Genomic DNA, 16004 nt, shown 5'->3' with positions numbered 1-16004 from the left:
GGCACACGCCCCCCCCCCCCCAGTGGTCAAAAGGCAAACCGGTGTATAGTTACGTTGGCTCACCCAGGGGAGCCAACCTACCGCAGTACAACTGCAGGGGCTGGTCGGGAAGGGGCTAAAGTGCTAGTAAAGTCATTTTTTGGACTATAATAAGGCTTACCTGTAGGTACATTGAATATCTCCTAAACTTGCTATCTCATACTCTTCCCACTTATAGGCAATACCTGAAAACCCTTCTCTTCAGAGAAGCCTATACTGCCCCCATCCAAACTTAATTTCTACTTTCTCCATCAGCTCATCCTCCGCCATTATTACCTTTTGTATCATTTGACCCTCCCTTAGGCCTGATTCACACCTAGGCATTTTTACTGCTTTTTGAATATTTCAGATTTGCACTACAGTACATTTAGCATGGTTTCCTATGGAACACGTTCTGCAGTGCAAATCTGCAAAATGCAAAAATCACAAAAAATGCACAGGTGTGAATCAGGCCTTAGATTATAAGCTGTAATGAACAAGGCTCTCTGATTCCTCCTGTGTTGAATTGTATTGTAACTGTACTATCTGCCCTCACGTTGTAAAGTGCTGTGCAAACTGTTGGTGCTATATAAATCCTGTTTAATAATAATATTGCAGATTACAATAATTCAGTGTGGTGGCTGCATCAGTTTTCCTTCTTTGGCCTTTTTTCCCTCTGTTTTCATTTGGTAATCTGGCCAGTAACCCACCACCTTTATTAGTGAGACACAACTCTGGAGGAACAGCAGAGAGCAGTATTGTTAGTCGGGGGGGGGGGGATAGGGTTAAATATACAGTATTAGCAGATTTAGATACACTAACAAATTTAAGTCAAACTTCAGCTCACACTTTATAAACAGTTACAGAGAAAGAATGGCATCTCAAATGTGAGTTCCACGATTTTATATTCACACATCGCTGCTTTCAAATAGCAGCAAATCTACCCGCGATTCAAGACACTGAAGTTTGAATGCAGCTCTGGAAGCTCTTAAATGGCCAGAAGACAGCAGCAGGAAGATTAAAGATTTCCTTTAATGTAAATTTGCATACCAAGTCATTATTTTTGTAATAAATATAAACAAAACAACTGATTTATTGATGCCTATGAGACTCGGGTCACAATATACGCATAGTACGTCACTCCATCATTAAGCGCTAAGTCATGAAATGTCACATTTGGTTGGGCTCCAAGTTTTTCCAAAAAAGGAAGTCTGGCATCTGGATCTTCATCTGTGAACTGAACCAATTTTCCCCCTTTCTTCAGAACCCGTAGGGCTGCCAAAACCATTTTTTCAGCCTGTTCCCTTCCTGATCGCAGGAGAGAATCAGAGGTCCCTTTGTCCAAGACAAGTGATACACTACCAGACAGAAAACCATGAAGCTGAGTAACATCACTTTCTAAATATTCCAGTTGGGAATCTTGATGTGCCGGCACAATGGGTGTTTCTGTTAGAAGGCTTTTTCTCATAGCGTGAATTGCAGGAGCAGAGTTATCCACACAGGATATTAAAAGTGGAAGCTGAGAGTCACGAAATAAACCAACTCCAACATCAGACGTTCCACAACCCAAATCCAACACATGTATTGGTGACCCAGTGTGATCACCCAGAGCAATTTCATTAATAAGGGAGAGAAGACGACCTTTCAGTTGTTCATAACCGAAAAACCAGTCGAAATGTGAAAATCCATTGTGGGAACTTTTGGAGTAGATGTTATCCCAAGTTATTCTATCACCCATACTGTTTCGAAGACTTTCTAATAAAAAAAAAAAAAAAAAAAAAGTTATGTGACAAAAGAGCGAGTTTATCAGTTTGCTAACTTAACACTATACAATATGCTAAAGTGGGTCTGAACTCGCAAAGTGAACATTTGCAATGTTAAAGTTGTTCTAAAGCCAAGACATTTTTTACCTTATTGCATCCCCTTGCATTCCATTCCTAGATATTCTCTATAATCAAGAAGCGCTGTGTCTGTCTGTAGCGCCTCTCTCCCTGCATTCGTAGGAAAAAGAGGCAGCAGTGGGATCTATTGACTTGTGCTGCTGTCAATCAAATCCTGTGAGGGGGTGGGGTCAAACCACACTGTGTATATATGGACATACAGAGCCCAGCTCAAGAACGAGCCAGCACATCTGCCCCCATAGCAAGGGGCCTGCTATGGTGCTCAACACTGAACAAAAGGAGCTGAGAGCAGCGGCAGGGGACCCCAGAAGAGGAGGTTTGGGGCTGCTCTGTGCAATTCCATTGCACAGAGCAGGTAAATATAACATGCCTATTATTTTAGGGGGAAAAAGCTTTTATAACCGTTTTAAAGCAACACCTAGAAATGTTATTTGTGCATAAGCTCTGCTGTTTTGACGTGGCCATCTTGGTAGAGGCAGGGCTTTGTTTCTACAGCAAAGAGAATAGTGAACAGCACAGTATTGCCATTACCAACATCACTCCAGCTCTCCTGAGAATAGCAGTCACAAGCACTTGTACTTGGGATTCAGACTATAGACATACTGTAGCTGTAGGTACAGAAGTGCCTAGGCACCCTCACTTACCAGGAAGTGCACTGCTATGTTACAGGTGGGATTAAAGACAAACTTCAAGTTTCAAGTGTATAAAACCTATAGCCAAAATATCCAATACCTACTGACAGCTTGACTACATTAACTACATTGACTTTTCTCTTCACCCCCATTCTCCCTTCTTTCCAGAAATATTCTGTATTTTAAACAATCTAAAAAATTTCTGTAATTTACATACAATAATGTAAAACCATTTAACCACTTAAGGACCGGAAGATTTTCCCCCTTAATGACAAGGCCATTTTTTGCAATACGCCACTGCATCGCTTTAAATGACAATTGCTCGGTTTTGTGATGCTGTAACCAAACAAAATCAATGTCTTTTCTTCCCACAAATAGAGATTTCTTTTGGTGATATTTGATCACCTCTGCGGTTTTTATTTTTTGCGCTATAAACAAAAAAAAAGCACCAATTTTGAAAAAAAAAAAAGCACCAATTTTGAAAAAAAAAAAAAAAAACATATTTTTCCCTTTGTGCTATAATAAATATCCCCAAAAAATAAAAAAAAACACAATAAGTGTATATTGATTGGTTTGCTCAAAAGTTATAGCATCTACAAAATAGGGGATATATTTATGACATTTTTATTTATTTTTTCACTAGTAATCAGCAATTTTTTAGCGGGACTGCAACATTGCAGCGGACATATCTGACACTTTTTCAGGATCATTGACATTTATTCAGCGATCAGAGCTAAAAATAGCCACTGATTACTGTATAAATGTCACTGGCAGGGAAGGGGTTAACACTAGGGGGCGATCAAGGGGTTAAGTGTGTCCTATGGAGGTGTTTCTAACTTTGGGGGGGGGGCAGTATACTGACTGGGAGAAGAGAGAGATCACTGTTCCTGATCACTATGGAACAGCAGATCTCACTCTAGTTCCCTGTCAGAACGTTCTGGCTCTCTTGAGTAGCGATCGCGGGTGGCCGGCGGACATCACAGTTGCTGTTCGTTCCCCCCATATCCCTTAAAGCATCCACCTTACAGCTACGGCGATTCAGGGGAGCCAACCTGCCACCGTATAACAGCGGCAGCTGGTCAGCAAGTAGTTAAAGGATACAATGATGGCGTGAGCTTGTCCGGTTAGGCTCCTCACACAATGTACCAATCGGCGTGAGAGGGGGGAGCTGGGTGCAGCAGGGTGGTGCCTAAAGTTCCCACAACAGTGATCTGTGCCCAGCATTTTTTGGGAGTTTCCATTGTCCTGGTGCTCCAGAGCCTTCAAAAGTGTAAGAGGTAGTCTAGAAATTAGATGTTTAATTTATGTCCCTAGAACGCCTGATGGTGCTCTCTGTATGTGGCTAGGCTGTGAAAAAGTCTCACATGTGGTATTGCCATACTCAGGAGGAGTATAAAAGAATGTATTTTGGGGTGTAATTTATGGTATGCATATTCTGTTAGAGAAATAACTTGTTAATATGACAATTTTGTGAAAAAAATAAAAATAAAATCTTCATTTTGAAAAAAATTGTGTGGGAAAAAAAATCACAACTTCAAAAAACTCACCATGCCTCTTACTAAATACCTTGGACTGTCTACTTTCCAAAAAAGGGTCATTGGGGGTATTTGTACTGTCCTGGCTTGTTAGGGTCTCAAGAAATGAGATTAGGGATGCACCGAAATTTCGGCCCGCCGAAGCATATCGGCCGAAAATGCCCTTTTCGGCAATTTGTCGAAAGAGAAAAACAGACGATAATGGAGCCGAAATGGGACGTAGCCTGGGTGGGGGCGGGGCTCCGCCCCCCGCCCCTGGTGAAGCCCATCATGGGGGTATACTATAGCGCAGGAGAGTCTATCAAAGTGCCCGGACAAGGGGGAGGGGCTGTGTGTGACGGTGCGCAGCCAGGAACACACAGCTATTGAAATGATAGCTGTGATGTTCCCGGTGCTGTAATCAAACAGGCGTCGGAGGCGGCTCTCTTCCCTGCACAGGCTGGCTGCAAAATGGCACACAGGCACACTGGCTGCAATGGGGCACACTGGCTGCAATGGGGCACACTGGCTGCAATGGGGCACAGGCACACTGGCTGCAATGGGGGACGCCTCCTGTACCACGTCCTCTGTCTCTGACCATCTCCTGTACCATGTCCCCAGTCTGACCATCTTCTGTACCACGTCCCCAGTCTCTGACCATCTCCTGTACCACGTCCCCAGTCTCTGACCATCTCCTGTACCACGTCCTCTGTCTCTGACCATCTCCTGTACCACGTCGCCAGTCTCTGACCATCTCCTGTACCACGTCGCCAGTCTCTGACCATCTCCTGTACCACGTCGCCAGTCTCTGACCATCTCCTGTACCACGTCGCCAGTCTCTGACCACCTCCTGTACCACGTCGCCAGTCTCTGACCACCTCCTGTACCACGTCGCCAGTCTCTGACCACCTCCTGTACCACGTCGCCAGTCTCTGACCACCTCCTGTACCACGTCGCCAGTCTCTGACCACCTCCTGTACCACGTCGCCAGTCTCTGACCACCTCCTGTACCACGTCGCCAGTCTCTGACCACCTCCTGTACCATGTCCCCAGTCTCTGACCACCTCCTGTATAAAAATATTTTTTAAAAACAGTAATTTTCGGTATCGGTGCTGTTTCGGTATCGGTTTTGGTTTTCGGCCTAGTGTATTTTTCATTTTCGGTATCGGTTTCGGCACCAAAAAACTCATTCGGTGCATCCCTAAATGAGATAGGCTGTCAGTACATCAGGTGTCATCAATTTTCAATGATTGGCACCATAGCTTGTAGACTCTATAACTTTTGCAAAGACCAAATAATTGACACTGATTTAGGTTATTTTTACCGAAGATATGTAGCAGTATACATTTTGGCCAGAAAAAAAGAAAAACAGAGGTGAACAAATACCACCAAAAGAAAGCTCTATTTGTGTGAAAAAAGGACAAAAATGTCATATGGGTACAGTGTTGCATGACTGAGTAATTGTCATTAAAAATGTGAGAGCACCGAAAGCTGAAAATTGGTCTGGTTAGGAAGGGAGTTTAAGTGCTCAGGAGGCAAGTGGTTAAATAGTATGCACCATAAAAAAATGTAAGATTTTCAGCCAATACTAAACTTATACCAACCTCCCTTCCCTCTGGTACCAGCATCTGTCCCAAAATATTGTGTTCTAGGCTGGCGAAGGGATAACCACAGTCGGTGAAGTCTGAACATCTTCAATAGAGCAGAGACTGATCTGTTGTGAAAGGGTACATATATTAGGATGTTTGTACATGGATCTTAACTTTGCAACCTGAATTAAAATTCATGATGTTTATGTTGTCGACTTAGTATTGCAGTCACAAATGCAATATGGCATTTGTGCCTTAACTGGTTCCCGACCGGCGCACGCCAATGGACATCGGCAGAATGGCACGGCTGGGCAAATGGGCGTACCTGTATGTCCCTTTAAATTTGCCACCGTGCCATCTCATGTGCGTGCCGACTGGGACCTTCATGAGTCGGGTCCTGCTGATTCAATCGCCGCGGGGATACCCGCGATCGCTTCACAGAGAGGTGATGTAAACAAGCATCTCCCCGTTCTGCCTAGTGACAGTGTAACTGATCTCTGCTCCCTGTGATCGGGAGCAGAGATCAGTGACGTGTCACCCCCCCCCAGAATCACTCCACAGGACATGCTTAAGCCCTACACTGCCCCCTAGTGGTTAACCCCTTCACTGCCAGTGTCATTTACACAGGAATCAGTGCATTTGTATAGCACTGATTGCTGTATAAATGACAATGGTCCCAAAAATGTGTCAAAAATGTCCGATGTGTCCGCCATAATGTCGCAGTCACGATAAAGATTGTTGATCGCTGCCATTACTAGTAAAAAAAAAAAAATTATTAATAAAAATGACATAAAACTATTCCCTATTTTGTAAACGCTATAACTTTTACGCGAAACCAATCAATAACCACTTAAATATGTAGAAGAATACGTATCGGCCTAAACTGAGGAAACAAAATGTTTTTTTATTCTAGCAAAATGTAAAAAATAATGCGTTTTTTTCAAAATTGTCGCTTTTTTTGTTTATAGCGCAAAAAATAAAAACCGCGGGTGATCAAATGCCACCAAAAGAAAGCTTTATTTGTGGGGAAAAAAAGGACGTCAATTTTGATTGGGAGCCACGTCGCACGACCGCGCAATTGTCAGTTAAAGCGACCCAGTGCCTAATCGCAAAAAGTGCTCTGGTCTTTGGCGTGCCACAAGTGGTTAAATTGTAACGCCAGTCAAAATGGGCAGTACAGTGGCTAAGTGATTAGCACTTCTGCTTGGCAGCACTAGGGTTGTCGGTTTGAATTCCAACCATGGCATTACCTGCCTGGAGTTTGTATGTGCTCCCTATGCTTGCATGGGTTTTCTCCCACACTCCAAAGACATTCTGGTAGGTTCAGTGGCTCATGTCTAAATCGGCCCTAGTATGTGTATATATGAAGGAATTTATGTGAATGTTAAATACATATGTAAAGTGCTGCATAAATTGACAGCGCTATACAAAAACCTGTAATTAATAAATAAAAATGTACTTTTTAGCTTTGGATAGAGTAGCGAAGGATTAAAATCTTTGCCAGGTTTTTGTTGCTGTCTGAGGCCCTTATAGGATTTCCTCTCAGTTTTTGTCCAGGTTACAAATTTGTCGCTGGCAGAGAAAATCTTTATTATGGGGCCAAAGACAGCAAGAAAAAATTGACAGGATGGAGATTTTTGCCACCTTCACCCATTCGACTAAAAATGTTTTTATATCTGCTGCTGGCAACATCAGCCCTCACATACGTCCCAGGAACAGTGTTGTTTCTAACACAGCTCCCCATTGGGCAACAGTTACCAATAAAAACCTGACAAAGGTTCTATCTTTTACTCACTTTATCCAATATTAAAAAAAATTCTGGCTGGAATTATACTTTAAACTCCATGTATGCAACAAAATTGTCAGACAGTCAGAACAATTTTGTTCAACAGTACAAAACTTTGACAAAGTACAATATGGAAATGATTATAACATGCAAATCTATACATTGGCACTTTCATTATGCGAGTTAGAAAATGTTAATCTAGTCACTATTTTATGCATTAAATGAGCTAGCCAATTTCATACCTAGGATTCCCACACATGAATGCTGACCAACTAATCTTGGGAGCAATTGTGCATAGGAAGCACTGAACAATCGCAAGTTAAAAAAAAAAGAATAGATGTAAAAATGTAAGAATAAATTGCTGCAGGCATATTTCCCATCTGTTCCTCTAACGTCAGGTGCTGGCTCTTAGAGGTCACTGGCCCCTCCAAGTACATCACACTCTGAGATCCTTAGAAAAGATGCCAATCACCATAATAAAAGCCCAAGTGTAAGTTTACTACAATTATGCCCTGTGGTACTTCCACTGGTAACACCAACATGCTTCACTCCCACACAGAGCTTGTTCTTAAAGTCACTCTACGAATAAGCTCAGTGTAGGAGTGAAATACACTTTTTACCAAAAGTATTGGGATGTCCATGAACTTTAATGACATCCCAGTCTTAGACGTGGGGTTCAATATTGAGTTGGCCCACCCTTTGCAGCTATAACAGCTTCAACTATTCTGGGAAGGCTGTCCACAAAGTTTAGGAGTGTGTCTATAGCAGTGATGGCGAACCTTGGCACCCCAGATGTTTTGGAACTACATTTCCCATGATGCTCTGGCACTCTGCAGTGTAGTGGAGCATCATGGGAAATGTAGTTCCAAAACATCTGGGGTGCCAAGGTTCGCCATCACTGGTCTATAGGAATGTTTGACCATTCTTCCAGAAGCGTATTCGTGAAGTCAGGCACTGATGTTGGAGAGCAGGCCTGGTTCGCAGTCTCCCTTCTAATTCATCCCAAAGGTGTTATGTTGGGTTGAGGTCAGGACTCTGTGCAGGCCAGTCAAGTTCATCCACACCAAACATTCTCATCAAAGTCTTTATGGATCTTGCTTTGTTCACTGGTGCACAGTCATGTTGGAAAAGGAAGTGCCATCCTCAAACTGTTCCCACAAAGTTGGGTGCACAAAATTCTCCAAAATGTCTTGGTATGCCGACACCTTGAGTTCCCTTCACTGGAACGAAGGGGTCAAGCACAAGCCCTGAAAAACAACCCCGCACCATAATCCCTCTCCACCAAATTTGGACCAGTGCACAAAGCAAGGTGTGTGATGCACCAAGAGGGGTAGGTTTGGTGTGTTAAACCCACCCCAGTATTTCACATTCTATGGTAGTTTCAGAGGTGACAATTGCCTGTAGTGAAGTTATTACACGTCTCTTTCGTTGCCATTCACATTGTTCTCTGATTCGGGTTGAACCATGCCACCTTTTCTCTTCTACAGGTTATAATTTCTTGAGTGGATAGCAAGGCGGTGGTATTTTACTTTTGGTGCGGATTTATTACATCTAAACCCAAAAATTTAATATTGCAGTTTATTAGACCTTGGTGCAGTGGGTGCATGTTTTCTTTTTTTCAAGCTTTTGCTTTATTTTCTCTCGGTATTCATGAAAATAACACACTTCCTGTCTGTAGGTGGCTACATCACTACTCAATGGTATCTAGGGAGGGAACCATGTTTGTCACCCTCCTGATATGGACTACAGACATGCCCTTCTCCTTCCATCTCCATTACATGGGGGACAGGGCAATCAGTAATTTAAAGAAGATGGCTAGGATTGAAGATATTTTTGGTACAACTCAGAGGGAGTAAGACTAAGTAGGCAGAGGGGGTAGCTGGACAGATTGGGATAAGGCTGGATTCACCCCTCCAACAGATGCAGCTCACAGCAGGGGTCCAGTGTGTCGGTTCTCACCATTTCAGGGCTGAATTTGGCCCTGAAATGGAGCCAACAGAGATATGTGAACCGGCTCCATAGAGTGACAGTCACAATCTCCTGTCATGCGACTTGGATACACGGAAACCTGCATCCAATTTGCATAGGTGTGAACCCAGCCTAAGGGTTCTAGAGGATGAGATGCTCTGGAGGCAAGTATGGGAACAGCCAATGAGGCAGAAAAGTCTTGAAAGGAGGAGGTTTTGGGTGATATTTTGAAATGGTGTTGGCGATATAGATGAGGGAGTTGTGGGCGGCTGTTATTTTGAATTTTATATGTTGGGCTAGCAGAGAAGGGCGGCAGCAACTGAAAGGTTAAAGTGGATGAGTCTTAACAGCAGTATTCATGATAGCCTAAAGGAGGGTTGATATGTATAGGTAGGCCAACATGAAGAGAGTTGCAGTAGGTGAGAGATACCAAGGCAGAAAATGAGTAGCTTGTGTCATTTATTGACAAAGGGGTGAATATTAGAAACATTGTTAAAGTGGTTGTAAACCCATGTGGGTTTTTTTTCACCTTAATGCATTATAGTGAAATGCTTCTGTCACTGAGCAACATTCCCCCCCCCCCCCCCCCCCCCCAATTTTACTCACCTGAGCACATACATTCCCACAACAGACGCACTCTACCTCTCTGCTCAGGGTTTTCAGCTCTTAATTGGCTAGATTGGTAGCAGCCAAACTGCAGTGGAGGGAAGTATATATTTTTTAAGCAAGGGTTTACAACCCCTTTATGGTGGCAAGATTTGCATAGTTGTTGGATTTGGGGCCCAAAATGTACAACTAGCACCCTGACATTGGTGGAGAAACTTTAAAAAAGTAGGAACATGTGATCAATTGTATAAAGGCAACAGAAAGGTCCAAGATAATGAGTGGGGGGGGGGAGCTATTGGTTTTAGCAGTTAGTAAGGCATGTATGTTTTAGGACAGTTTCAGTGCAGTAGCCAGACTATAAGGGTTTGACAAGGGTGTTAGTAGGGTAGCAGCTCAGAGGGTTGTAGATAAGGCTTCCCATTTACCTCCAAAGTTCTTGAAGCAAGGAGATTAGCTTTAAGTTGTTCAAAGGGTGGCCAGTGCATGTTTTAGTGCGGTAGGGAAGATGCGAGTTAGAGAGCATACAAAATATTGTAACTGTAGTAAGTTGTGGGAGAACTATGGTCCAGATGGTTTTTAGCACACTCCTGTGGTGATGGGGGGGTCAAAAACCAGAGCACTGAATGTTAGACAAGGGATGAGGTGTTAGAAGTTTAAGTATATTTAAATTGGCAAAAAAAATTGCTATTTTTGCACTGTAACAATGTCATGTGTTGTGCCATTTTAGCTGCTACGGTACAGGACACCAACATGCCAGTTAAAGAGGAAGCAAACCCTGATGGTTTTAACTTTTTTGTTCCCTGCAAAGTAAAAGAATTATGTGGTTCTTGCTTGAAAATGACACCTGTGCTGTCCCTGCATCCATCTTTCTTCCAGAGCTGCAGGCTCCAACTGGTGTGACATCACTCCCACGCATGCACATGAGAGCCACCAGCACTCGCTAGAGGAGAAACTGCAGGGAGGAGAGTTTCTTCACAGTGCATGCACTGATAAAATTAGCAAAGCAAGTATCTCCTAGACTGCACACATTTAGGAGATGGCGATTGTACCTAGGAGGTACAAAATTGAAAAGGGATTTTTTTTTTAAACTTCCAGCACTGTCTTGCACCACTTTTATTAAAAGAAAGTAAAACCACAAAACAAATGTGTAGTTCAAGCTTTGAACCATATCCCAACTCAGTTGTGAGAATCTAGTAGATGGAGATGCATGGATTGTGCAGGCTTGCCAGCTAGAACAAGCCTCTGTGGTAATGGTGGCAACTCCAAGCACAGGCTCCACCACAGGCAGTATGCCATCCACACAGTGCATGCACTAGGTGCCAATGCAAAGCTGGTGACCCTTGCAAGTCAATGGACCCAATGCAAGAGCTCCACAAGGATAATTCATTTCAGAAGCATTTTGCCCCCAGTCCTAACCAGCTTCTCTTCCTATTTAAAGAGCAAACCTACCAATCTTTATTAACCCTTCCAGTGCCTGCAGAGATTAGACAAACTACACAATACCTCATGGGACATTTAGTTCTGCAAAAGCTGGAGGGCCTATACTAGTATACACCTAATGGGGATGCAAGGGAACAATAATCCCATGAATATTGGGACAGACAGCAATTTGATTAATAGATAACATTTGGGAAATACAATTCAAGCCCCTCTGTGCCTCAGCTATGACTCCAAAACTGGTACACATAAAAAGCAACAAGGCATTTTAATCCTTATACAATTGCATTCCACAACTTATGTTTAATGTGGAACATGCCCATTTCCTACCTGTAAAATCTGCTTTCTAACACAGGTAATTCAGCAAACCTCCCTACTGCATGTTTAAAGTCAGTGCCACTGGATTTGTACACCAGGGTCGAGCTCACCAAAATTAACATTTGTTAGAAGTCATGCACAAGGTCACAGCTATAGTAGGGTGCCAGTTCCTTCCACAGAACAGTGGTCATGCACATTTATAAATCTGCTGCATTAGTACTTAATGGCAGATGTCAGCTGTACATATTAGTGTGCCATTACAAAAGAGGGGTAAGGGGTGTTTAGTGAAAAAAAAAAAAAAAAAAAAACTGACTAAAGTTGAATGCCCTTGCTATAGGCCAGGGATATGCCATTAGTGGACCTCCAGCTATTGCAAAACTACAAGTACCATCATGCCTCTGGATGTCATGCGTGTGGCCATCAGTCTTGTAGTTCTGCAACACCTGGAGGTCCACTAGTTGGCAGTTGCATATACCTGCTATAGGCCATGTATGACCCTGAAGCCTGACTGGAATACTTCCAGAACATGTTTAAGAGGCCTAGTCATTACCACTCAGTTCCATCATACGAGTGATCCTTCTCTGATTCAAACCCTCATGCATACTCCTCCCTCCTGGTGCAGTAGCTCAAAGTTGAGTGCTCACCCTTGTGCAGTTGCTCAAGTGAGGCCATCACTTCATATTCCTGATATATGCCTACTGTGCCATGTATTTGTACAGTTTTTGTATAGCTTCCTTTATGTAAAATCCTTGGTGTTCCACCTGCCTATTAAAACCTGACAATACCAAGCAGGAATGCACAGCATGGACAGTTCTCTAGCTAGGCTGGAAACTCAGGCTTCTCTCCCAATGAGGAGACTTTTCCTGACACACACACCTGCACAGCCATTCACTGGGACAATCAGTGTGCTGCAGTATGTCCTCCCCAGCTCTTATGCAGCTGAGAACAGAATGTGAAGTATTTATATCTACAAAGATATTGCCTTTCATTTATATTTTACAAGGGGGGTTTACCATCACAGCATGTTCACACAACTGCTTGGGCAATTAAGTTATCACACAGTCCCTAAACAGCCATAATCATAGTCACATGTGCCCGTGCCCTTTACTTTCAGAAATAACTTGGTCTAACAGAACTTTAACATACAAAAGACAGAGTGAACCACAGTTTTGATAAGAGGTTTATTGGTAAAAGACAGTTACATAAGATGTTACCATTTTACACAGCTATACAGACATGCACACAGCACCTGTGTCAACTTCCATCAGTTTGCTTTAGAGAAGCGTATGAAGGGTTACAAACTTCAGAAATAGTTCCAGATGTCACATTAGACAGCAGCTTTCATTTGATTGTTTCTCACCTCAAATAGCCCTGAAAGAGAATACAATGTTTTAACCTTCTGTCTCACCATAAAACTCCATATTTCAAGTAGCAAAGGTCATCTTTACAAAAATACTGTGCATTCACGGGGCCCCAGAAGTGTAAAAGCCTGTTGGCCTAGAAAACTGGAGCTTCTTCTGGTAAAACTGAGCAACTTTCAGACAGATTCCAAATGAATCAGTGATGGCCATCATTACAATAGCCAGGCAATTCATCCATCTGTGCTGTTTAGCATGGATGGAGGAAGTCTTGAGAGCTCTTGTTCAGCCTGCATGATGAAGAGGAAAGGTTTAGGGCCAGCTTTAGTTTACATTATGTACCTGTTGGGTAATTTCTGCATCCTTGTAGCCTAGCCAGAAGCTACCATCCTGACAGACCTGCCATCCCAGAATATAAACTGGGATCCTCTGACTATTGTGTGCTGCTAGCATAGGATGAGCAACAGAATGTTACCAGCATGCCAAGGATCTCCAGAGCAAGTCCAAAGCTTTGTCATCTGCTGTAATGTGATCTCTGAATAAAGCTTTGTACTCATTGTGGAAATCCTGGATGTGCTGGAGACACTTAAAGCGGGAGTCCACCGGGACTCCGCATTTTTTTTTTTAAAGCCAGCAGCTACAAATACTGCAGCTGCTGACTTTTAAAATAGTGACACTTACCTGTCCAGCGCGCCCGCGATGTCGGCACCCGAAGCCGATCTCTAGATCGACACTCGAGTGCTGCCGCCGCCATCTTGGGTATGGGAATTTAGGAAATGGAGCCTTTCGGCTTCATTTCCCGGTTCCCTACTGCGCATGCGTGAGCCGCGCAGCGCAATGAGGACGGTCCCCGCTGCCTCTGGGATCTGTGTTTCCCAGCAGGCAGCGGGGCACTTGCGGAAAGGGGCGCAAGTTACGCCCCTTTCCGCAGAGAGCTATCCCGGAAGTGGGTGCAGTTACCTGGATTATCCAGGTAACTGCACCCCCCTCCCCCCTGAAAGGTGCCGATTGTGGCACCGGAGGGGGGGAGGGTTCCGATGAGCGGAAGGTCCACTTTAGGGTGGACCTCCGCTTTAAGCTGAATAGACACTGTTCCAGCCAAGGGTCGATTCTGCACCCACTTATATGCACAGCCATTGCTACAGGAATGTGTGCATTGGGACCCAGCACAAGATGAGCGTGCCGAAAAATTCCTCCGCAATTGACCCTGTGTACATGTACTGATAAGAGCTCAGGGGCAGTTGGGGGAGGCACTCCCAACTGCTCCTAATAAACGTCTGTTTTACACGAGGCCTTACATTGTCTAACTGCCAGATTTCAAAACAAATTAGGTGATGTTACAGCCAAAAATAGCAAGTCTGTTTTACCCAAAGCCTGAGGCTCCACCAGAGCCCACCATACTGGATATACACCAGACTAGAGTGGGCTCCTGCAATGAATTACAACACAGCTGGCCAAAACATAGGCATTCATGTCATTGCAAGTCTGGGGCACATTTGTATCAATGCATGTTGATACAGGTCATGTGTTTGCACGCAAACATTTATCACCCCTCACTTTAGTTTGGATCACTTCTCAGGTGTCTGCATTGCAATAGATTCATATAAGAGACAAGATTACCTACCACAATACTGTGCAAATTCAGACACTAAAACATGCAAAATGCTCTTTATTCGGAATTTACTTAAAACCCACCCCCCCAAAACATTAAATATTTAACCATAACCCCAGTATCCTCCTCAGCAGGCGGTCAGCTTTCAGATAAAAGTGGTCTCTGCGGCGGATTCGTCACAAGATCACCTTTGTTGGTGGTGAGAGGACGGGACACACACACACAGTAGCGGAGGAGGTAATCAGATTCTTCTCCCTGTTAGGTATGGAGATGAGTGAGAAGATGGCCCCTACCCAGCTCCATACTATTGCAGGGCAGAAGGTCAAAGGGGCACTTTCACCCATAGCTTTTAAAAAGGGATTTTTTTTATTGCATTTTAGTGTAAATGAGATCGGAAGTATTCTTGGATCCCAGATCTCATTTAGGAATAAAATGGACTTTAAAAGAGCAGCAAGAATAAAAAAAGTGTAACACGCCCTGGCCCGTTGAGCTTTCTCGCAGAAGCGAGCGCATATGTAAACACTGTTCAAACCACACATGGGAGCCCACCAATTCCCCAGAAGAGCCCGGTAATGGTGGCAGGAGGAGGGGCAGAAACTACCTTCCTGTAAAGTATTCCAGCGGCTGCCCAGCAACTCTTACATGAAAACAACCACACACACTGAGCATTTTACACGTCAATGTTTACCACCAAAATTGGATGCAGAAATTTTAGCAGCTGAAATATATTAGGCAAAGATTTAGTTTTTTGGCATTGCCTCGATATAGAAAAAAGTGCCAAAAACACTAATTTATTTAAATGCACGAGGCACCGATCATCTTCGGAATCTGCTTGTGATGCGGGCACTAAAAACACATTAAATACACAGCTATCATTGTAAATAGCCCTAAGCCTCCTATTACAGAGTGTCCCCAGTTAGAAGAGACGCCTGACTTCCTACTCAGTGACACCATCCCCTCCCCCAGCTCGCTTCACCCCTCACTACCAGGCTCTACACAGAGAGAAGAGAAGCTCCGGGTCACATGCCCCCCCCCCCCTAGGGGTGAGGGAGCAGCGTTCCTCTCCCCGCATAGCTGCCGCTTGTCCCAGCGATTGAGGATAGAACCAGCTCATTACAAAAGCTGGCACCGAAGACATAGCACCGGGAATTCTCTACCTCCGTACATTACACAGTGGGGTACGGACAACACCCAGCGTGCCAAGAAATGGAGGACCAGCCCACACCCACCAACTCAAACCAAGGCACTCACCTTCCAGCACGAAC

At 43.9% G+C, this 16004-nt stretch overlaps 1 protein-coding gene and 1 non-coding gene across 2 annotated transcripts; both read right to left on the bottom strand.

Annotated features, from left to right (window-relative positions):
* Window positions 1–1031: 1031 nt before the first annotated feature.
* Window positions 1032–15919, bottom strand: CSKMT (citrate synthase lysine methyltransferase). The gene is made up of 3 exons (XM_077455858.1): window positions 13019–15919; window positions 5670–5779; window positions 1032–1773 (listed from the first exon to the last, which is right to left on the bottom strand). Exons 2-3 carry the CDS (start codon window positions 5755–5757, stop codon window positions 1121–1123), a joined length of 741 nt encoding a protein of 246 aa, XP_077311984.1. The 5' UTR covers window positions 5758–5779; window positions 13019–15919; the 3' UTR covers window positions 1032–1120.
* LOC143956494 (small nucleolar RNA SNORA57) lies at window positions 15819–15952 on the bottom strand. Its single transcript, XR_013269935.1, has one exon. It is a non-coding gene; the product is annotated as a small nucleolar RNA SNORA57 (small nucleolar RNA).
* Between the last annotated feature and the right edge of the window lie 52 nt (window positions 15953–16004).

This window comes from Lithobates pipiens, unplaced genomic scaffold, assembly GCF_037356315.1.
Source record: "Lithobates pipiens isolate NorthernLeopardFrog02 unplaced genomic scaffold, aLitPip1_a1.2 Scaffold_10, whole genome shotgun sequence".
NCBI lineage: Eukaryota > Metazoa > Chordata > Amphibia > Anura > Ranidae > Lithobates > Lithobates pipiens.
This window is presented reverse-complemented; position numbering and strand designations above follow the sequence as displayed.